Source organism: Corythoichthys intestinalis, chromosome 17, assembly GCF_030265065.1.
Source record: "Corythoichthys intestinalis isolate RoL2023-P3 chromosome 17, ASM3026506v1, whole genome shotgun sequence".
Taxonomy (NCBI): domain Eukaryota; kingdom Metazoa; phylum Chordata; class Actinopteri; order Syngnathiformes; family Syngnathidae; genus Corythoichthys; species Corythoichthys intestinalis.
In genome coordinates this window covers 34,337,362-34,362,190 of record NC_080411.1, presented here as the reverse complement: position 1 = coordinate 34,362,190, position 24,829 = coordinate 34,337,362, and the positions used below count along the sequence as shown (strand labels likewise).

The window sequence follows — 24,829 nt, the reverse complement described above, 5'->3', positions numbered from 1 at the left end:
GTGACTCCTAAGTCCGCCAAAGTCAACAGAAAGTGACCAAAATAAACAGGAAGTGACCAATGAAAAGAAACTGACCTGGATATGCCTACAAATTAACAAGAACTTGGTAAAATGGACAGGAAGTGGCCCAAATTTAACTCACCTGCCATTGACAATGACAGACATCAAAGTCATTTAAAATAAGAGGACTGATATTTCAGTGTCATTGATGGTACTGGATGTCCAATCCTTGCCTGGTACACCAGACTCACCGCTGTTCCAGCTTTAGAGTCTGGCGACCGTTCGGCAGATCAAATTTCCAGGGCGGAGCAAGCCACAGGAAACAGACAGCGGAGTTGACCAATCAGCGACGGGCGGACAGGCAGTTGATAAAGCGACAAAAAAACTCTAGCGCGAGGGAATTAACATACGAGGAGAGCGCAGAACAGAGAACGGAGAAGTTTATTCAACATGGCTAGCGCGAGACAGACTGTTGTTTTTAGAGACTCGATGTGTTTTTGGTCATTTAAAACAGAATTTACTGCGGATTACAACAAATTCTCGGCTGTCAAGTTCGCCATCTGTGTTGTTGTGGTGATGACTTCCAACGTGCAAGAGTGACATTGCTCGTTAAGAAAATGTCACGCAAATAAACGAAACTGATTGCACGGAGGATTTCTTTCTGGCTCGAGAGGCCAATAAGGAGATGGGTCCTGGACTCTTCTCACAGTGTTTGAAAAATACAAGGAGAATAGTCCAGCGGTGCCAGGCAAGTTCAATCCATTTTGACTGGGAGGGGCAAATCATTAGCCTCTGCCAGTCTAAATGAATTGGACGTCTTGTGCCGTCAACGGCAACCAATGAATTAACAAAAAAGTGACCCAAAAGTGCCACAAAATTAATTGGAAGTGCAGGAAGTGACAACGGGAAAGCAAAGCATCACCACGCAGTTTCTCCAGAAATTGCAATTTCTCTTTAAATGTCATTATTTACAGTAGTCCAAGCTTCAGCTATTATTATAACTAGACAACTTCAACACCTGCAAAGATCTACTGTAATTTTCGCACGATAAGGCACACCTGAGTCAAATCAAATTTGGCACAAAAACGCCATTTGTTCGTAGATATGCCGCGCTGGACTATAAGCTGTAGCTGTCCTCACTGCATTATGGGATACTTACCCCAAAATATATTAACCGATAACACTTTATTTGACAGCGGCATCATGCGACTGTCATAAGACCAAATGAATCACCATGAAACTTTGAACCAATTGGCTGCAAAGCTTCATTGGTTCAAGAAACTTCATTTGGCCATCACTGCTCCCTTGGGGAGACAGTCAACCTCTGCTGCCACCTGCTGTCAACACTGTTGTCCAACATGCCTCCTAGCATGCATTGCAGCGCTACAGGTATAAATAGCAATCAACATTCATGTTTTGTGCTGATTATTTCTTCAGTTACTGTTCCAGTTGTTTCATTAATTGCTAATTATGGTATTTCGTAACGCTTTATTTGACAGTGGCGCCATATGACTGTCATTAGAGAATCATAATTATGACATGTCACTGTCATGAGCGTTAATGAATGCTTATAACAGATGTCATTTAGTCTTACCTGGCAAATTATCTCACTTTTAAATAGATGTAAAAGATCCAAGCTGGACATAAATGGAGTTAGTGACATAATTTGCCAGATGACAATGAGACTATGCATAAGCATTCAGTAATGCCCATGATAGTGTCATATCATAATTATGACGGTCTTATGAGAGTGTTATGATGCGCTGTCAAATAAATTGTTGACTATTAACCCAAATAAATCAACAAATAAGCTGCAGGATTCAAAAAGAAGGAACAAAGTAATGGCTTATAGTCCGAAAATAAATGATTATCTCCTGATTTTGGTTAATGATAATGTCCTCAAAGCTACTGTTTTTTGTAAACCTGGGGGGAAAAAATGCTCGTATTAGAGAGTTGGCAGAGACCCTTTAACAAATATTCCAACTATCTTCAATTTTTGCCAACTTTTAGTCACCATTTACAGACTACAGCAACCGTAACGCAAAAAGAAATGATTTATGAAGGTCTGCATGTTCTCGAGTAGCCACGCCGAATACCACGATTGGGACGTTCACGTGCAGTACACCTGGAAGCCGACATGAAAAAACAGTTCCTAAGAAGTTTCCTCACTGTTTTTCATTGGAAAATCCAGGCTCCCTTGTTTAGGGACCCTCACCTGCCTCCTAAGGAAACACGTCTGTGCGGTTTCCTGGGGAGAGCGGCACGTCTAGAATAATTTCCATCGCTACAAGCGAAAGTCATTCTGTTCTGGCTTTCCTGACCTCTATTTGCCTTTACGCTGTTTACAATCTCACTCTTTCCAAATCAACGGCCGCCTCCAATCAAGACGGCTTAATTAGGACCAGTGGCTACAGGAAACAAAGTAGGAAAGGTGGGGGAGAGTTGTTGAGAAATGTATACGCACACACACAAAAATGATCCGTCTGGCCTATGTATTTGCTACCAGGAGTCGCCCCGTAGCATTTGTTTTGCCGCGCTCGTGTGCAGAACGCTGATTGAACCAGGCCGAGGTAAGATTGTACTAGCTGCCCCCGGAGGATTTCTCAGGCCACACAGGCTGGGAGTTGAGTTACAACTCAGCCGCAAACCAAAACAGGGATCCTACAGCTCAAGGCAATTTTACATTCAAGACTTTTTTTTAATGATGATGGAAACTAAGCCTTTCAAGGACAGTGGTCACACACAGTGGTCAATACTGGTCTAAGCCCATTGATGCCTGAATTTACATTTAACAAACATACTGTAAATTAGTGGTTCTTAACCTTGGTTCGATGGAACCCCAGGGGTTCGGTGAGTAAGTCTAAGGAGTTCAGCGAAGGTAAAGAAACGCAGGGCTCTATTTTCATACGTTGATTAAAACCAGCCAAAGTTGCTTTTTAGACCAGGTTTTGGACTGGTTTGCTCCCAATTTACAGGCTTAATACAGTTATTTTAAGTGCTAGTCCTCGATCTGATGGGAGGAGGAACTGGTTTGCCCAGTGGAAGGTTGACTCACATTTGGTATGACCAATGGCCAGCGTGGTCTCAAATTGTGACCCGTTTATAAAATATGCTGTCAAAATGAGAATTTTGAACAGGAATTTGCTAAATTATTAGCTTGTTATCTTAGATATATCAGTTTTGAATTTGAAAAAAAAAAGCTTTTATTATGTACCTAATTCCAAAGGGTTCCGTGAATCCGCATGCGAAACTTGTGGGGTTCGGTACCTTTAGCAAGGTTAATAATGACTGCTGCAAATTGGATAATACATAAGTACTAGGGATGTCCTGATTGCATATTTTTGAACCCGAGTCCAAATCATCTGATTTTGAAAATCTCCCGATACCGAGTCCCGATCCAAACCAGAAAAAAAGTCTTTTTTTTTTTCAAATTAGAACAAAAGTTCCAAACATGTTACACTGTACTGCACACTGGTAACTCTACAGATGAATTTAATTCGTTCCAGGACCTGTTTTGTAAGTCGAAATGGTCGTAAGTCGAGCGGGACTTTCCCATATGAATTCTTTCCACAGCTCAAAAACCAACGCTAAATCTTTAATAAATACTTCTGGTGCAATTACAAATAGCAGCTACACATAGCAAAACAAATAAATTACTGTAATTTTCCTAATATAAGGCTCATTTGACAATAAGCCGCCATCCACCAAATTTGACATGAAAATGGCATTTGTTCATAAATATGCCGCGCGGGACTATGAGCCGCAGCTGTCTTCACTGTATTATGGGATAATTGCACCAAAAGAAATTAACCGTTAAAACTTTATTTGACAGTGGAATCATAAGAATGTGTAAGACCAAACAAACCACCATGAATCTCAATTGGCTGCAAAGCTTCATTGCTTCAAGAACGACTTAACTTTGTACGTATGTAGCATTACCACTGTATATACTTTTTATGTACTGTATGTTTGTTAAATGTAAATTCAGGCATCAAGGGGTTAAGACATTATAATACCAAATAATGCCTTAGTTTTAAAATAATGAATTCAATGCCTTATAAGACTTTTAAAGGATCGGCCGGAGCCCTGCAAAGGGTCAGGAAGCAGAAGAATTTGACTTTCGAGCAAATCTCGATTTAACTTTTAAATACTTTGTCTTTTACCAAAAAAATTTAACTTTTGATTAATCGAGAAAAACTAAAGAGACTTGGAGTGGTCTTACTTGTGTGGAGAAGAGCGGTTGAAGCAGGTCTTCGTTACGTCCGTCACATCGGGATCGCAACAGTCGCCGAGGTCGTAGGAAAAATTTTCCCAGTTACATTCAGGGTCGCACACACCGTTGCCCTGCTTGCTCTCTGGGCAGCGGCTGCGGTGGCCCGACACGCAGTCCCCGGCATCGAACCCGGTAAGCGGATGGTTGCATTCTGGGTCGCAGGCGTCGTCGCCCACTTTGCTGATGTCACAATTTGCTAGAATCAGTCTGTTTCGGAGAGACGAGTTGGTAATGTTGTGAATGCTGAGTTCCCAGCTGATGTTGTAGGGGTTGAAGGCATCATTAAGCCGCTGATGCTGCAAGCTGATCTGGTGGTCCGACACAGTTGGCTTGGTCTGCGTATCGTCCCAGATATTTATTACGCGGTAGCGTACTTTCTTTGGGCGGCGGAAGCTGGAGAGCTGGTTGTAGTTTTTGATGACCTCAACGTTGTCACAGACTGTTTGGCCGCAAGCCGGAGGCTCTAATGTTGTGTCTAATAATCCTTCGACATTTCCTCCGGCCACCTGAAAACCCGTTCGTCCACTTCCCCTCTCCTCCGGCTGAGGGAAGCTACCGTCTTTCACAGTCAGCCATTTCCTTGCCGGGTGCTCAAAAGTTTCACGTATGACCAGCTGAGGTAGATCTTGCGGATCCTCGTTGCCGCGCATGTCCTTGATAATTTGCCTCTGACCTCGAGCGTGCCTCCACAGAGCCACCCTTTCCACTGCTCCCCTGTAGTTATGATTCAACGCGTTCCCTCCGATCATCAACACTTTGCACTTTTTGGTCAGGTGACTGAAGACGTCACCCGATTGCTCTCGGCTGACGCCAACTTGGGCGCCATTGACGAAAAGCTTCATGTAGATGCCGTCATAGGTGACGGCTAGATAGGCCCACTGATTTGGTGCGTAGTGAGCATTGGAGTGGATAGTGGTTGCCTTGTGGGCACGATCTGTCTTCAGGGAGAAAAAGAAGCGGGGGTCTCGGTTGCCATGTTCACTGACCGACTGGATGCCGAGCAGCCAGCCTCGGTCACTAGAGGCGTAGAAACATTTGTCGTAAAGGCCTGGGAAGACAATGGGAAAGAAAACGTGTTAATACGTGAGCATGTTTAGTAAGCATTTGACACAGACTTGATTATTTCATATCTATATACAGTAAGGAGCAGAGGTATTTGCACCCCTTGTGATTTTGCAAGTTCGCCCACTTGGAGAATAGGTAGAGGTCTGAAATTTAAATTATAGATGCATTTCCACTTATAGAGATATACTCTAAAAAAAAAATCCGAAACTCCTATGTATAATTTTCCAATCATTTATTTGTAATTTACTGGGGTTCATAAGTATTTGTACCCCTGAGAATCAGCAATAATTATGACACTCTGAGTTGTCATTCTACCTTAAAAAAGTCCACCTTTACCCTATGAGTAACCACCCAGCCACCACCCGTTTTAGCCCATTATTGTCACCTGTGCACCCAAAAGTCAGTCATTATCCAACTGCGACCATGGGCAAGACCAGAGAGCTTTCGAAATATACCAGAGATAAATTTGTTGAGCTCCACAAAGCTGGAAAAGGCTATGGAACAATTGGAAAGCACCTTGGTGAGAATAAATCAACAGTTACAACATTTGTTAGAAAATGCAAAAGGCTAAACATGACTGATAATCTACCTTGGACTGGGGCTCCATGTAAAATCTCTCCTCATGGGATATCACTTATGATGAGAAAAGTGAGGGCTCAGCTTAGAACTACACGGCAGGAGCTGGTCAATGACCTGAAGAGAGCTGGATGCACAGTTTCATAGGCTACTGTCCAGTAGAACACAATGGTGCAATGGTTTAAAGTCATGCATTGCTCAGAGGGTTCCCCTGTTGAAGCCAGTACATGTGACGGCCCATCTGAAGTTTGCCAGGGACCATCTGAATGATGCAGAAGGGGTCACGGGAGGAAGTCATGTGGTCAGATGAGACCAAAGTATAACTTTTTGGTGCAAACTTTACCTGTCGTGTGTGGAGGAAAAAGAACGATGAGTACAATCACAAGAACACCATCCCCACTGTGAATTATGGGGGTGGAAACTTCATGCTTGGGGCTGCTTTTCGGCAAAGGGGGACAGGACGACTGGACTGTATAAAGCAGAGGTTGAATGGTGAAATGTGTCGTAAATTTTTGAGCAGTAACCTCCTTCCTTCAATTAGAGACTTGAAGATAAGTCATGGCTGGATCTTCCAACATGACAGTGATCTGAAGCACACAACCAAGCTAACCAAGGAATGGCTGCATAAAACCTTATTAAGGATCTTGAGTGGCCTAGCCAGTCTCCAGACTCCAATCCAGTAGAAAATCTTGGGATGGATTTGAAACTTCATGTTTTTCAACGACAGTCCCAAAACCTGACAGATCTAGAGAAGATATGTGTGGAGGAATGAGCCAAAATTCCTGTTTACATCTGTGAAAACCTATTGAAGAACTACAGAAGGCGTCTGACGTCTGTAATTGCAAACAAAGGCTTCTACACTAAATGTTAGCACTGATTTTCTCAGGATTACAAATATTTATTAACTCCTGTAAATCGCAAATAAATTATCGAAAAATCATACAATAAGAGTTCCAATTTTTTTTTTTAGATTATATCTCTACAAGTGGAAATGCATATATGATTGGAATTTCAGACCTCTATCTATTTTCTAGGTGGGTGAACTTGCAAAATCACAAGGGGTGCAAATACTTCTGCTCTTCACTGAATATTATCTATCCCATAACAACTGAAAGCATCAACGCTATTTTAGGGAGGGACAAGATACAATAAGACACACTAACAAGCAGGGATGAACCGGACTGAAAATTCTTGGCTGGAACCAAAAACCGAAAATGAGAAAACTGATAATGCTTAGAAACAGAAAATCAATATTAATTTGATAAATGCTGTTGCACTGATATCAATACAACTACTCTAGCCCTGTCAATGGCAGTCGGTGAATTGACAAGGAAGTGACCCAAAAATACCCAAAAGTTGCCCATGGGAGAGCAAAGCATCCCTACGCAATTCTTCCAGAAATTGCATTTTCTAGTTACCAAGTAATATTATCCTCATAAAACACCAGATAACGGTTAACAGACACTATTCTAGTGGAAAATGTATCGCTTCTCGGTCTTTTGGCTATCAAGTGCAGTACCATTCGTGGAAAATTTTGGTAGCAACCTGTCAGTTCGTTTATTTAGTTATATATTTTTAAAATGATGTATCGATTCTTAGTAAAAGCCTGTCAGTCCAACATATCACGATTTGTCACCATATCGATATATTGTCACACCCCTAACCAGGGGTGCCCAAACGTTTTCATACCAACTGACTTTCAAGTGCCACACAAAATGACGTGGTGGCCCTGATCTAGTAAGCCACTTTGACACCTGTGTTAGTTTTACACCTGCGTTATAAGGGAATCAAGTGAATCCCATAAGTTAAAAGACATGAAAACTCAGGTGGAGAAAACTAACAGCAGCTGCTCTGGACTGACAAGTCCAAGCTTCAAATATTTGGCCACAACACAAGAGAGTCTGTTAGCCGGAGGGAGTAAGCATGGTACAAATATTATGTCTCCGCAGGCAAACGTGAAGCATGGCAGAGATTCCATGCAATTTGGGGGGGTTGCATTTGTCCAAATAGAGCTGTGGATTTGGTCAGATATTGTGGTCTTGTCTTATCCGTCACGCGAGATCACACGTGATCACCCGGCTACGATGGGTGCAAACATACATATGAGAATATTGTGCTTTACTTAATCAAATCCAATGTATTTCAAAATATCTGAATCATTTCTGTAATTATCAGACAGCACACAGTATGTGTAGACAGGCGTCAAATTCAAGACCCAGGGGCAAGATCTGGCCCTACACGTCATTTTGTGTGCATGGTTCTTGCAGCCTTTTAAAAGTCAAATTTAAAGTTTTTTTTAATGACATTTTAAAGACTATAAAAATCTAATTTAAAACCAAAGCATTTTGCAAAAATTTCTAATAAGGAAAAAAAATATATTTCACCTCAACTGGTGTTTTTCTCCTCTCAGGTGTGACTCGATGGCTTTGACCCCCCGTTATCCGTGACAAAAAAGTCTTTCTGCAGACTTTTGCTCTAGGGGTGGGAATCTCTGGGTACCTCCATATACGGTACGATTTGCGATACAAGGAACATGATAACGATCTTGCGATATGGCAATACAGCAAGTATCGTTAATTGGTCAGGATATCATACTAGGATATTCTACAAAACAACTAATAAACAGAAAAACAAGCTCTTTTCATCCTTCTGATGTGAATTGGAATTAGTTTCACATTCGTTCATTCGCTGCTTTCCTTCCCACTTCAAATTGATTGGATGTCTATGGAAGTCAATGGCAGCCAATGCCAGGCAATGAGCTCATTTTGAAGCATTTCACGTCATTTCCTGTTGATTTTCGGTAAATTCCTTTGCCTTTTTTTTTTTTTTTACCTGTACTGTTCAGCTGCTTGACACGGAGAATGGGAATCTGAGTGTCCGGTTGGTCTGAACTTGGGCTGCAGCTATCGATTATTTTACTAGTCTATTAATCAATGAACTAGTTCGTTCGAGTAATAGAGTAAGGAACATAAAAAATGAAAATACCTGAGGTGAGCCTAAAACGGTATAAAAAATTAAAAAAAAAAACATAAATAAGGATCTAAGTACAACAAAACAACAATTGGCTAACTTACATTGTAAAAGTCTGCAAGCTTAAATGCAATAAAATGCTAACTTTTTTTTTTTTACAATGCTCTTAACAAACATTTCAAACACATCTTCACACAAAAAACAGCTAAATATACCTATACACTAAATTACAATTGCATTAAAAAAACATTAGCTCAAACAAAAACTTAACTTATGTTGGTCTTAACAGGAAGCAGCAGGATTCATCCATGGGAAAACAGTTATGTCATATTCACTGTTGCCATCAAAATTATCAGTATGGTTGACATCAAAATTTTTTACGTCAAGTGACGTTGAAACAACGTTGCTCTATGGTATGCCAGACGATGGTTGGGTTAACATTGTTTTATAGTTGATGAACTAATGTTGTCAAATAGTTGATTTATGATTGACCGGGAAATGATTGAAAAGTCATTGAATTATGGATAAGCAGGTGTTTTGATCTAAGACATAACATTGATTGAGCGTTGTTCCAATATTATTGATAATCAAAATGACGTTTAGGTTTCGTAAGGATTTCAACGTTGAAACAACATCAATTGAGGGTGCAAAAATAACGTTGATTCAACGATATAAGATCAACAGCGGAATGTTGATCCAACATCTTTTCAATGTCGGTCTGCTATCTGGGTAGTGTATCCACCCAAATCAATAAAACTAAATGCAAACTTTCAAAACAAACCATTAACCAAACCACCATAATTAAACGAATACTCGAAGCAGCAAGATTTAATTCGAATCTTTTTTCAAATCGAATTATTCGAGTTAATCGATTAATCGTTGCAGCACTAGTCTGAACAGTTTTAATGTATCACAAAGGAGTATGACATACTCCCATTGTGATCATTCAATGTGCCTCATTAATAGACCCCAATCACGTGACGTCACAACTCCGCCCCCCCGACTGGTGCCGCCATATTGTCCGTCAGCTCATCATGTTTACATATTACCGCTACGTACATTCCTCCTATTACTGCGTGTTTTTCTGCTTGTCTAAGGAATCACCACCTAGTCAACGAACCCAAAAACCATTCTGACAATCGTTAACATTGATTAATCAAAATGGTGAAGGCAAGTGTTGCAGTAACAGAGAAGATGAACGGTCATTTCAGTAGTTGCTGTGTGCCCATTGTTAAAAGGGCAAATCTCGAAAGCAGCACGGTTTGTTTATTTCGGTCCATGATGTGTTTGTGTCGACAGCCGTCAGACAGCGGCGAAAACATCAATATGATGCCAACACGATCGCAGACATCATCAGAGGGAGATTACGAAGTTCGTCGCCGCGGTCGCGCAGCAAGAAGGTGAGCGCAACAACAGGTGTTGTGCCGAAAAATTGCCGCCCTGTGTGAAATGTCCCCCCTGACGGGAGCGCCCACACGGAAATGACTTTCTTGTACTGTGAATATGTATTATTTGACTCTGCTTGAACTAATAAATGTCATACCTGTGTGATTGTCATTGGGATATGGTCGTGAAAACCTGTAGACTAATACAGTTCTGTTCAAAGATGGTTATGTGGCCCAGTCCACGATTTGTTACTAAAATACAGTACTAATATTTTGTGTAATTTAATTATTTAAAACTGATCTTACAGTCGTAAATCCATTACTGTAATGCGTCCATGAAAACATTTGATGTTTTCACATCAATAAAGCGTTATAAATAAGCGCTCCCGTTAGGGGGGACATTTCACGCGGGGCAGCTATTTTTCGGCACACACCGGCCCGTTGTCGATCAAGTTTCATTTTACAATCGTGACAACGGTGACGCTCAGCTGACCAAATGTCGGTTTATATTCGGGCCGGTGCCGATTTTGGGTACCCGTCTCCTCATCATGACATAAACTGGAGTATGATTGGAAATTTTGTGGTCTCAGGACGAGCTCTTGACACACGGGACCGGACGGGAGGAAACATCGGTTTGGGCATCAAATATGGATGTGGCGACTGGATCGACCGAAGCTTTTCCAAATAACGGCTTTTATGCAACTCATACAATGAGTTTACAGCGTCTGAAAGCACCAAGGCTTCCATAATTTGCAAGTGAATCCACCTTTAGAAACTACGATCATTGAAAATACAGACACACAATGACGGACAATATGGCGGCACAATACAGCAATCACGTGATTGTGTGACGTTGGTGATTGGGGTCTATTAGGAGAAAGCAGCGAACAGGAAGGGGTTATGGGGGGGACAGAAGAAAAGAGAGAAGGAGAGAGAGACAGAAGAAGCACAACCAACAACAAGAAATACATTGAACACCTACACTAACTATGAATATGTTGGCACTATCATTATGTAGTTGTATTTCCGGTTGACACCATGTGGGGGGCCTGATGACCAAGGAGAAAGGGGAGGGTCAGAAAAATAAGTGATTAAGAAGGGTAAAGTACACACAAACCGGCCATGTGAGGTGTAGAACCCAGTACTGTATTTGTGTGAATCCATTGTGAGTGTGGATATATTGGCATCCTATTCAATTCCTTTTCCTGTTGAGGCATTTACAGGTCACTTTTTATTGATTTTGAGGCATTTACAGGTGACTTCCAGTTGATTTTGGGTTACTGAAAAGGACGTGACTCAAAATCAATAGGAAGTACCCTGTTAATGCCCTAAAATGAACAAAAAGTCACCTGTAAATGGCCACAAATGAATACTCTGGTTTCAGTGCCATTGACGGCGCTAGATATCCAATCCAGTCAAAATGAATTGGCCATTGAGCTAACGTAGACACTATTCCAATGGATGATTTCAGGTAGCAACCTGTTGGTTCCTTTTTTTTTTTAAACAGCGCCCCCTTTTTTTTAACGATATATCGATTCTTAGTGGGAGCGTATAGATAACCTTTTGAGCTACAAAGTATCGTGATATATCACCTTTTCGATATATAGTCACATCCCTACTTTGCACTGGGCACTGTTGGTATTTTCACCAGGGGCCAACCACCTCTTACATAAACAATCTTCCATCCGTTTTTGATTGAATTTACACTTCTCTCACCTCTACTGCCGAGAATAACCTGGAAATGGCATCATGGAGACAACTTCAGTCGCTGACGTACGGTGAGGTTGTGGACAACGTACCATATAACATATATTAATCCCAAAATGTCATATTTAATACATGTCCATTAATAAACCAAATACGCACCAGTAGAAGTTTTATGGCAGACTATAGGGATTTCCCTGGCATTAAACGCATCGTCTGGAAATTGAATACCTACTGCAATTTTCAATTAAATTTAAGATAATTATTTATGCTAATCTGGAGTTTAAATTGAAGACCTTTTAAGACTTTTTAAGGATTTTTTTTTCTTAAAAGAAAATTTAAATTTCTAATCAGAGAATATTTACTATACTTCAACTTTGAAAAATAAAAAGTAAATATTATTAATTTAACATTAAAAAAAAAATTTAAAGAAAGAATGTTTGTTGAAGAATGTACTGTTTTTTTTTTATTAAAAACAAAAATAAAAAGAGAGCATTGACTGTTTTTCTTCCTTTTTAAAGAAAAAAAATAATAATAATATATATTTTTTAAGTGTAAACAATTTTTACAATTTACAAAAAAAAAAAAAAATAAAGACACTATTTACTGTATGTTCCTTTTTCTATTAAGCGAAAATAATAACGATTGGGGGGGAAAATGTTAAAGGATTAATAGAAAAATGTAAATGTATATAGAGAATATTCACTATTAAGAGATTCACAAAGTTTTGTCAATTTTTAGGTCAACAATGCTTAAAGAAAATGAATACACTATCAAAATAATTGTTGATTCATTTGATCATCCATTAGCTGTCAATTGGTCGTTGCAAGCAAGTTAGCAGACATAACGACCGTGCAAAGGAAACCATGGCTACGATATGGCCCGCAACAAAGACGAGTTTGACACCCCTCGTTAATATGATTTATTTTTCTCTCATATATCTGAGGGTGTGCTGTCCTGGAAATTGGGTTGAAGTGCATGTTTGGATAAGGGAAACTCCATGGAAATCTCTCTGTATAGGGTTTTCGTGAACACTGAGCGCATTTAAAGTTGTTAGTGTAAATGTCCCTTGCCAGCTAAGTAGCCAGAAAAGGCCAGTTTTCTGCTGAAGCCTTGTTTTTGTAGAGGCACCAAAACACCTTTTTCCTGTTTCACTTGGACCATGTGTGTCAGCTCCAGCATGGTAATGTGTTTTCACTTCTTAGGGGATCTCTGAATGCTAACTGTTTGTTTGTTTAACGCTTGTTGAGGTACGCATGTGACCGGCGCACACGCTCGGGCCCACGAGGGTTCAAAGTGAATGTGAGTTTGTAGCTTCGTGGACATTTTGCAAAAATTCAGAGTGACCTTGAAACGTACAGGGCAAATGGAGACGAATTATGTTGCGATTTTATCGGCATATTCTCATTCGGAAACGGGTGGGCGCTGCTGCTGCTGCTGCTGCCATTCCAATTAACTCTTTCAGCGCCAGTGATGATGCTACACGTCCAATCATTCGGCTCTTTCCATCCTACTGGTGTGAATTTAAATTTGTTTATCACTAGTAGACGTTCAATCTATTTGAGCTAGGAACTCCTATTGGCATCAATGGCAGCCAATGTGCTGATAAGGAAGTGACCTGAAAATGCCCCAAAATAAAGAGGAAGTGGCCCATGGAAGAGCAAAGCATCCCCATTAATTCCGCTAGAAATTGCATTTTGTAGTTCCCAAGTATTGTACACATAACAGCAAACAAGTTAGCTTAAATGAGGCTAGAACTTCTTTGCCAATGCTCCTCTATTAGTGTGCTACAGTGGTATGAAAATGTATCTGAACCTTTTGGAATTTCTCACATTTCTGCATAAAATCACCATCAAATGTGATCTGATCTTTGTCAAAATCACACAGATGAAAAAACAGTGTGTTTTAACTAAAACTATCCAAACATTGATAGGGATCATATTTTAATAAGGACAATATGTAAACAATGAGAGAAGGGGGGAAATAAGTAAGTAAGCACCATTCTTCTCTACAAAACTGCTGTAGCTCAGTCAGATTCCTGGGATGTCTGGCATGAATATCTGTCTTTAGGTCATGCCACAGCATCGCAATGGGGTTAACATCTGGACTTTGACTTGGCCACTCCAGAACCTGTAATTTGTCCTCCTGAAACCATTCTAAAGTTGATTTACTTCTTTGTTTTGGATCATTGTCTTGTTGCAGCATCCATCCCCTTTTTAGCTTCAACTGTCAGACAGACGGCCTCAGGTTTTCTTGCAAAATTTTTGAATTCATTCTTCCATTAGTGATTGCAAGTTGTCCAGGCCCCGAGGCAGCAAAACAGCCCCAACTCATGATGCTCCCTCCACCATGCTTCACGGTGGGGATGAGGTGTTGATGTTGCTAAGCTGTTCCTTTTTTCCTACACAATTGACGATGTGTGTTACTCTCAAACAATTCAATTTTGGTTTCTTCAGTCCACAAAATATTTTGCCGAAACTTCTGTGGCGTGTCCAAGTGCATTTTTGGGAACATTAAACAAGCAAAAAAAATTTTTTTAGACAGCAATGCCTTCCGCCTTGGACTCCTCCCATGAACACTATTATTGGCCATAGTTTTACGTATCGTTGATGTGTGCACAGAGATATTGGACTGTTCCAGTAATTTCTGTAAGTCTTTAGCAGATACTCTAGGGTTCTTTTTTATCTTTCTGAGTATTCTGCGCTGAACTCTTGGCGTCATCTTTGGTGGACGGCCACTCCTTAAGAGAGAAGCAACTGTGCCAAACTCTCTCCATTTGTAGACAACTTCTCAGACTATTGATTGATGACCATCCAGACTTTTAGAGATGGTTTTGTATCCTTTCCCAGCATTGTACAAATCAACAATCTTCGATCGCACGTCTTCAGACAGCTCTTTTGACCGAGCCATGATGCACATCAGACAATGCTTCTCATCAGGACAACTCTTATCAGGTGTGTGCTTTATATTGGACAGGGCAGCTTTAAACCACATCAGTGACTGGCCACACACCTGACTTAAATTTTTTTGTAAAAATCGGTTTCAATTGCTCTTTAATTCTCCTCAGGCAGAAGGTTCACTTAGTTATTTTTCCCCCTTCTGTCATTGTTTGCATGTTATCCTCATTTAAAATATGAAAACCTATAAATGCTTGGTTGGTTTTCATTAAAGCAGACACTGTTTTTTCATCCGTGTGATTTTGACAAATATCAGATCACATTTAATCTGAAATGTTTAAGAAATTCCAAAAGGTTCAGATACGTTTTCATACCACAGTAGCGATCACTGGTTTACATACTATTGACTATAAAGTACAGAGGTGATGGGCCTGGAAAACATGGTAAATTGGCATAAGTCAAATGTAATCTATATTTCTAACTAGGAAGTCAAAACTAAAACTGAAAAGAGATTACCGTATTTTCAGCACTATTAGGCGCACCTAAAAGCCATCAATTTTTTCAAAAAAAGACAGTGCACCTTATAATACAATATCTTTTAAGTATATGGATCAATATTGGTTAATCATGGCATGATATTCCCTTTAGCGCATCACCATCTAGTGGATGTATAACACAAACCACAACCAGAACCACTACTACTACTCCTACTCGTTTATAAAGCAGTGCGCACTATATAAGAAAACTGTTTCAAAATAGACCATTCATTGAAGGTGCGCCTTTTACTCCGATGCGCCTTATAGTTCGGAAATTACGGTATTTGTCCCTAGACTAGTTTTTTTTGTTTTAAACATTTATGTTTTTAAAACTAACATGGTCATCTTAGAATTAATCTCAGTAGCAGTAATCAATACCTATTGTACTGATCATGCTATTCCCATGAATTTGTTCTACCATCGATCAGGCTAAAAGTGAATACTAACTTTGATCTGCTTCTCATTAGACAGTAACCAGCTCCAAGATGCATTGATTAACGAGGTAATTCAACGGAGTAATGTTCAAAAGGAGGACGGCAGCTCGGGTTCAGCGTCAAGGTCAGAACTAAAGGTGGATGACGTTCGCCGGCTTTTCACTCAGCTGTAGGGGAAAAAGCCCTCCATCTGTCAGCTAGTGCACTCAAGGCTACAAGGTGTGCTCCAATGTTCGTAAGGCTCCTCGTGTAAACAGCTGTCATAATTCTGCCATGCTCAATTAATCTAACACACTACACTTTTCCAGAACCTGCCTTCGGGACTAGCCTTGCGCGTACAGTGCGCACACACACACACACCGACGCACACACTCGTAACCAGTGTATTTGAGTCCATTTGTGTGGATATATGTTAGTGTTGCACTGATATCATTTTTTGGCTCCCGATACCAATTCCAACAACCTGAACCGATGTGGTATCGGCCAGCATTGTTTTTTATACTGTTTTTTGTAGTAATTGGTATCATGGCTTGGTCAGACACTGCTTAACTCATTGTCTGACAATGATGACATTAGACGTCCAAGTGGGACGGCAAATAAAAGAACGTTCATTGGCTGCCACCCTCCCACATCAAATGGGGTTGGATAGCTTCTAGTAATACTTGTTTCGGCAGAAGCATGTAAACACCTTTCAATGCCCCAACCAAAACGGCATCGGGGCAGCCATGTTGGGAGGGACGACGTTCTCATCAAAGTCACTACATTGACATTATAATCTATACATGGCGGAAAACACTTAGGTGACTTGAAGTTCCACTCTGAGACCCCCAATTCGGCCAAATTTCAAAATTGTCTGATCTGCACGTGTGATACATCCTTGGAAAGCTTAAAATGTCAATTTTCCGAGGAAAGAAACATTTTGACCAGAGGGCATTTTAATTTTTTCTTTTTTTTTTTTAAACAGCAAAACCCTAACTGGAGGGGAGAGCACACGAGAGCAGAATTACTGAAGTTTGCTGAAGACATGTCAACAAAGCACATGGATTACTGGAACCATGTCCTATGGTCTGATGAGATGGCCGGGCTTTCTTGCGGGCTTTCTTGCGTACCGTCTTCAGAAGAGGCTTCCTCCTGGGGTGATAGCCATGCACACCAATTTGATGTAGAGTGTGGCGCATGGTCTGAGCACTAACAGGCTGACCCACCACCCCTTGAATCTCTGCAACAATGCTAACAGCACTTCTGTAATGAGTCACATGACATTTTGGAGGGAAAATGACGAGCAGTACTCAATTTGGACATTTAGGGATGTACGTAGTTCCCATGCGGTGTACTCACTTTTGTTGCCAGGGGTTTAGATATTAATGGCTAGATTTTGAGTAATTTTCAGCGGAAAATAAATTAACTCTATTACTGGTATATAAGCTGCACACAGACTACAGAAATGCGAGGGGTGTACTCACTTTTGTGATACACTTTACATTACAAAAAAATAATAATAAATCCTGGGGCAGCCCTGAATTTGAGGTTTCTTATGTGTCGATTTAACAAACGTTGGCCCCAACAAACCAGTACAAGTAGTTTGCCCGAGCCATACTGCTGGTTAAGTCATCACTACCTTAATTCTCAACCGAAGTTTATGTTTAAATGTCTAAGCAAATGTTATTTACTCAGTGGCTGCCTTTGACGGCGCAAAACGTCTAAGCTCTTTAAAGTGGTAGGGATGAACAAATCATTCGCTGACAACCTCCGAGTTCAAATGGATTGGACGTCTGCTAGTGATAAAGTGATTTAATTACAAAAAATTAATAGCAAATATTTAACATGTTAATAAAAAAAAATAAATAAAAAAAACGTATTTTAATCAGGCTATCTTGCCAGGTTATGATATATCATCCACTTTCGTCCGCACTCATTGAGGGATTTGTACGCATTCCAAAGGCCGCCTTGCATTCGTCTCAGTCCAACAAAAACACCCTCAGGAAACAAAAGGCTCAAAAAAAATGTCAGGCGTTATTAACACACACACGCTACAAAGAAATACGTCGACAAACAATGACGAGTGTGTTGACTTTGTCACCTTACGAGAGGTGAAAGAACTTTTGTTTCCCTGAAGAACGACGGAAAAATCCGCGGATATTTAATCCAAAACATGAAAGAAATAAAAAGATATTGATGATAAAAATGTCATGACATCACGTATTGAGACTTTAAACATTTAACTAGACTGTCAGGCTTGAATATTCCCGACTACTTCTTGGAGTCTTTGCACTTGAGAGTCTGCCAATAGATTCAGTTAAAAGGGTTTGGGTTATTGGACCCAGACAGCTTTTTTTGCACTGTAACATTTTATTGTGACATTGACATCCCATTAAGGTAGTTGGCGGTGCTCATATTCGCTCAATGGTGCAACGAATAAGAGTTCAGTTTGAGATAATGATCGCTAATGTTAAGTATATTCTTATTTTACGCTTTCAGTGATAGACGTCCTATCATGTGGCGTCCAATCAACCTTCTGCTGTGAATTTAAATGAGTATATCACTAGTAGACGTTCAATCCATTTGAATTATGAGAACTAGCAGCAAATGAATGCTCCTACATGGGAGGGTGGCAACGAATGAACATTGGTACATTCGCTGCTGTCATGCCATGTTGCTTCATTTTATTTTGAAGTCTTTGCCCTTTTCATAGTCGCCTACTTGCATTTCCTCTCGTCACCTATTCACCTATTGTTTCAACCTGTTCCCCATTACCTTGTGTGTATATAATGCCCTAGTTTCCCTTGTCTTGTGCAGAAGTGTCTTTCTACTCAGGTTAGTCACGTCAGCCTCTCGTCATAGCTTTCATAGTAATCCTGTATATTATCCTATATTTGGAGCGCTTTGTGTTTGTACATTTTGATCATAGTAATTCAGACTTTTTCCTCCTTTTGGGGCGTTTTTCATTTTTACCTTTCCTCCCTTTTGGAATGCTTTGTGTTTGAACATTTTGATCCTAGTCATCCTGACTCATTCCTCCATTGGAGCGCTTTTTGTTTGTACTTTTTTCATCCCCGCATGTCAGCGGGAGAACCTTAGTTTTCATTGATAAACTTTTTGCCTGTACTCCGCATCTGAGTCCCGCAGCTGCCACACAGTCTACTTAAAGTAGATTGGACGTCCAGCGCCGTCAATTGCAGTCAATGAGATATCACGGGAAAACATGGGACAACTGTACCAAAACTGCAAAAACCACCAAAAAAGAAATAAATAAAAAAACATAAAAATCCCGAAAAAGACCCAACAAATGTAGGAACGTAGGAAAAAAACTGCAAAAAACCATGAACATCTAAAAAGAAAAATTTGAAAACTACGAAAACAGCGAAAAAAAAACTTGAAAAAAAACCGTGTAAACCGCAAACTATATTTAAACAAACACAAATTTAATGAACACATAAATGAACGTTCATTTGCTGCTACCTTCCCAGTTCAAATGGACTGGAAGTCTTCTAATAATAAAGTTATTTCAATTCACAGCAGAAGGATGATTGGACGCCACATGATTGGACGTTTATCGTCGTCAATGACACTTAAAGGCCTAATACAGTATTGCATAATAAATATCATTTAATGTCACTTGAAAACACTATTTCAGAAGTGTTTATCAAACTAGTCGCCCTTTGGTTTAATCATCACCCCGAAAGTAGTTCTCAGTTTCCAAAAGGTCTCTGACCCCTGCCCTAGACCCTGCACTTTCCCAGCCATTCCTGCGACGCCTTGAAGGATTCTTCCATGATCCTCTGCAGCGCTGTCATCACCGCTATCTTGATGTCATTCACGTCTTTAAAACAACCTTCCATGACCCCGTAGCGCTTGGGAAAACCGCGCGAGACATCACATAGAACCAGGTTTGCATACAACCAAAGCAAACCAAGTACCAGGTTACAGTACATATATCATCTCAGCAAATATCAGCTGACGTATGCATGGAATTCTCCCTAGAGAGAGTCTTGGTTCACCTTGCCATTTATTTTCTTCTTCCCTTGATGTGGGACGACGCGGCGTGACCCGGATACGGGGCTAATAGGCCACAACAAAGTTTGCATAACATTTGGACACAGAACTTGATGTTCTGATTGTGTGTAACAGATGATTTTGTTTTTTTAAAGCTGCGATCAATTCTGACCACATGCAGCAGCACTTAGTTTATGAAAAGCACAAGACGTACCCAGACATTTGATCTGATGAGTGTTAACGGATGCCTATTGACATTATTTGAATGGCAAAATTGTATACTTTGCCAGAATGCTTTAAAAAGCCCCTTCATGTACACACTAATGGATGCTTTTTGGTCAAAATTACCACAAGGAACACAGCAGGCAAGGGACAAGAGGCTGTACATGTTACTCAATCATCAAACAATTGTGAGGCTCTGCATGAGGATCATGCAGCTCAGAGTAATATGCTTTTCGTAGTCTTATCAAATCTGCTAACGTTATCATAACACTACGCTAGGTTAGCTCAGTGCTTAAACGTACGATTTTTCTGCTAACATCCCAGGTCGTAGACACAATCCCATCATTGTCAAACTGCGGAGGCAATTTATTAAAATCAATTTATCATTGAATATGTCGAAACAAGGAGCTTGAGTTCAGCCTACATTATGTTGCACTTCTCAGCTTCAACACTAGATGGAGCTAGTCACTTAAACAGTGCCTCTCCATTAGCTTAAAATTAGTGTTGCTGATACAGCATTAAAATGACAGCATCGGTATGGGATGTACTAAGAAATAATGGGCCGGTGTGGCAAAATAAGTACTTTTCGAGATCTAATTTCCAACTGCTGGTCTTCCTACCCAAGATGACCGCCAGCTAAGTATGCCACCTTTAAAAAAAGATAGTGCTTGTCGCCCTTCCCAAGATAATAACAGACATCCAGTCACATGGCATCAAATCATCTTTCTGCTGTTAACTTAATGAGTTTATCATTAGTAGAGATGTAAGTAGAGACATTCCATTTGAAGTGGGAGGGCTACACTCCCACTTGAAATTGACTGGACGTCTAGCGCCATCAATGGCAGCCAATGAGTTTAGCATCAGCGCTTTATTTCTCAGTACTCCACAATACCGATGACATCATTTTAGTTCCGTATCAGTACTGATTATCAGCTCAGCACAACTTTAAACATTATCACGATTGCATGATGCTATCTTAATATTAGCTTCCCGTGATAGCTAGCATAACATTTTCCTCCCAGTCATGTTTACATCCGTTTCCTTTATTTCCATGTGTGCTGAATTGTTGCTCATCACAAACCATATATTTGTAGTTTATTTAGACAATATCCTTGTACATCTTGTTTAGCTTGTTGCTTTGTAGCACTCAAAAAATAGAAATAAAAATAATAAATAACTACATATTGAGCATATTGTTTATACCGTATTGGCCCGAATATAAGACGGTGTTTTTTGCATTGAAATAAGGCTGAAAAAGTGGGGGTCGTCTTATATTCAGTGTCTAGACATTATACCAATTCACGGCGCAAGATGGCGCCAGATATCATTGAAGCGAATGCTGAACTTGAAGAGTAATGTTCTGTCATGACAGATCGCAGCTACTCTTAAGTTTAACCAGTTTGCATTATTTTATTGCAATGCTTTCCTTATTCAGATTTGTTTCAAGACTACAGTTCCAGTTAGTCCTCACTTTGATGGTTAATGCAGTTATTGCAATTTTGTTGTTTTATCACAATAGATTGGCTTATTTACATTTCAAAAACCAGAAGCCATTCATTTACGAATGTGATTGCACTTTAGTTTACATATTTAAATGTTCAGATATTAAGATTTGAATGAGGCAAAATAACATGCTTTTTCTCTCAAATATATTGTTATAATCATTTGTTTCAGATGTACTGTAATTTTTTTCTGCATAAAAATTAATTTGGTGTTCAATATGTCTTTTTTCAAATTTGAGTTTTGAAAAAGAGGGGGTCATCTTATAATCAGGGCCGTCTTATATTCGGGCCAATACGGTAATATTTATAGTATAACATACAATTCATTCATTTTCCAAGCCCCTTATCCTTACTAGGGTCACGGGGGGGCTGGAGCCAATCCCAGTCAACTATGGGCAGTAGGCAGGGTACACCTCGAATTGGTTGCCAGCCAATTGCAGGGCAAAAGGAGACGAACAACCATTCACACACACTCATAACTAGGGACAATTAAGAATGTTCGATCAGCCTACCATGAATGTTCTTGGGATGCCACGGCGCCGCCACATACAATGTACCTACATACAGTATTTTAGCCAGAGCAGTTATTTTTGGACGGAGCAGTTTATTATTTTTTTTATTGTTACTTTTATTGCAGCTCTGCAGGGCTGAGAGGTATGCTATTGCAGGTATGTTGTATATTTAAGTACTGTATGTATAGGCCATCTGACAATATTGGTTAATCATGGCATGAAATCCCCTACAACGCAAAGCCATGTAGTGGATGCATTATGCAACCACTACTACTACTGCGCCTTATATTGTGGTGTGCCCTATATATGAAAAACATTTTAAAATAGGCCATTCATTCAGGACGCGCCTTATACTCCGATGCGCCTTATAGTGCAGAAAATATGGTACTTGAACTTTTTCACCCTTTTGCGATTCTCTGAAAATGATCAGGCCTGATTTCTGATCACGTGACTACATTGAGGACACCTCTACTCGGGAAACTATGTTGCCGCTATTTTCAGGTCGCCAGATGGAATAATAGTTTTTCCAACTTTCCAAATGAAAAATTATAACATAGGTAAACTCAGGTCAAAAATTTGAAAGTTTAGAAGACAGATTGAGGAAAAAGGGGATGTGAGGGGGGGTGCTGGGGACACAGTAAAGGAGAAAACTGCAATGGTCAAAACAAGTCAGTCTCGAAAACAGCTGCTGCAAACAAGCCCGGTGGATCAAAACAAGGGGATGGGGTATTTGCAGAAGCTTGATTTAAAAGATTAAGCTTTATTGGGAATGTTTGATCATATTTGCTCTTAGGGTACCCCTGTTTTGTCCCAGCCCCCAGCATGACAAGTAGTGAAATATTTTGGGTAACAAAACAATATTTGTGATGGAATCATGTTCCATTTTATGTTTTCATCTTTCTGCTGTGAAGTTCAATGAGTTTATCGCTCGTAGACATCCAATCCATTTGAACTGCGAAGCTGGCAGCAAATGAATGTTCGTTCATTCGCTGTCATACCTCATAAGTTCAAATGTATTGGACGTCTAGAGGTGTTAACGGTAGCCAGTGAGTTAATGTTGAGATTAACTGCCACCGCAAACTCTCAGAATGATTTTCTCTCACCTTTTGCAGAACATCTCTGCCAACTGGACACTCTAGAATGGAGATCTAGACTCATCTTTGGTGTCAAACTGGTGGCCCAAGGCCCAGATCCGGCCTGTCACATTATTTTGTGTGGCCCATGAAAGTAAATCAAATGCATCGGCATGTTTTTTCTCTAAAATAATACAAAGTATATTCATTCATTAATTCATTTTCCATGCCGCTCATCCTCACAAGGGTCGCAGAGGTGCTGGAGCCTATCCCAGCTAACTACAGGCAGTAGGCAGGGTACAACCTAAATTGGTTGCCAGCCAATTGCAGGGCACAATGTGACAGACAACCATGTATTTATTTATTATATATTACATTTATTATTATTATTTGTTATTACCACAAGTGATTTGCATAAAGATAAAAATGTATGTTTTTCTATCTTTTTAATTTAAAAACAAACATTTAAAAATAAAAAAGATTACCGATATTCTCCGCTTTTCTAAATTCAAAATATAAATATATGATTACAATGAAAAATGAATGCATAATATGTAGAAAGAAGAATATTTAGGGGTTTCCTCTTTAAAATGTATTTATTTATTTATTTATTTTTAAGTTGAAAAGTTAAGTCGAACATTTACTGTTTCCCACTACTAAAAGAGAAAAAATATGCTTAAAAGTTTTTAAAAAGGATTTGGACAATTTTGTGGTCAAGGTTATTGACTATTAAAATAGTAATTGGATATTCATTTGCTTTTTGAATAGTCAATTACTTGTGGCGCCACTACTTTACCTGCTGTTGACGGCGCTAGACGTCCAATCCATTTTTACTGGGAGAGTGGAATGAACCAATGATGTTCCCAGTCAAAATGGATTGGGCGTCTAGCACCGTCAATGGCATCCAAATAACTTAAATATTTATGACTTGTCCAACATAATGGCCCTCTGAAGGAAACCTTAACTACAATGTGGCCCACACGACAAATAACACACCACTGTGATTATTTGTGTGTGAAGCCAGACACGTAAAAAGAAAAGTCAATTTGCTCATATGGTTGAGTGACAACCCCCCCCCCCCCCCCCAAAAAAAAAAAAAAAAAAAAAACGTGCAGTATACGCGCGAAGAGGTACTGGGTTCATTCCAGTTCAAAGGCAGCCAAGCAGTCATCTGTACAACAACGTAATAGCAAGCCTTTAACGTGTTGTGCTACGCCCCCTATTGGCAAGTGGAGAATGAGCGTATTTTCCCGTGGACTGTCAACTGCTTTTAACACATCGACTTTAGGTATCTGTACGCACGGCTGCAGACCTGAAAAGCCAACCCGGCGCATTAACAGCGATGCATTGGAATGGTCACGTGACTGGTGCGTAAAAGTAAATATTAATAAATTAATTAATAAACAGTAAATCTTGCAGTCAACCTTTTTTAACGATGTCCAAAAAATGCGCAACGCGCGCTACACATCCGATTCTCGTGTCGTGCTCGCGCCGCCAAACTTTTTTGCCCATTACATCATAGTTTTAAAATAGCCAAGTGGGCTTTTGGAGGAATACGTCTGTCTGTCTCTCTGTCTGTCTGAACGCGCGGCGACACCAGCTGACGCGCTAAATCGGCTCCATCCCTGGCGAGCCGCATGCAAGTGATGCAAAGTTGAAACGTGCCCTCGCTGACATTGAGCATAAA

General features: G+C 40.1%; 1 protein-coding gene across 3 annotated transcripts in view; it reads right to left on the bottom strand.

Moving 5' to 3' along the window:
* pappaa (pregnancy-associated plasma protein A, pappalysin 1a) overlaps positions 1 to 24,829 on the bottom strand; it is a 238,175-nt gene that overhangs the window by 202,428 nt on the left and 10,918 nt on the right. For all 3 annotated transcript variants that reach the window (XM_057818700.1, XM_057818698.1, XM_057818699.1), the window contains one exon: positions 4,223 to 5,321. In XM_057818700.1, coding sequence (XP_057674683.1) covers positions 4,223 to 5,321 — 1,099 coding nt within the window. The remainder of the gene's footprint in view (positions 1 to 4,222; positions 5,322 to 24,829) is intronic.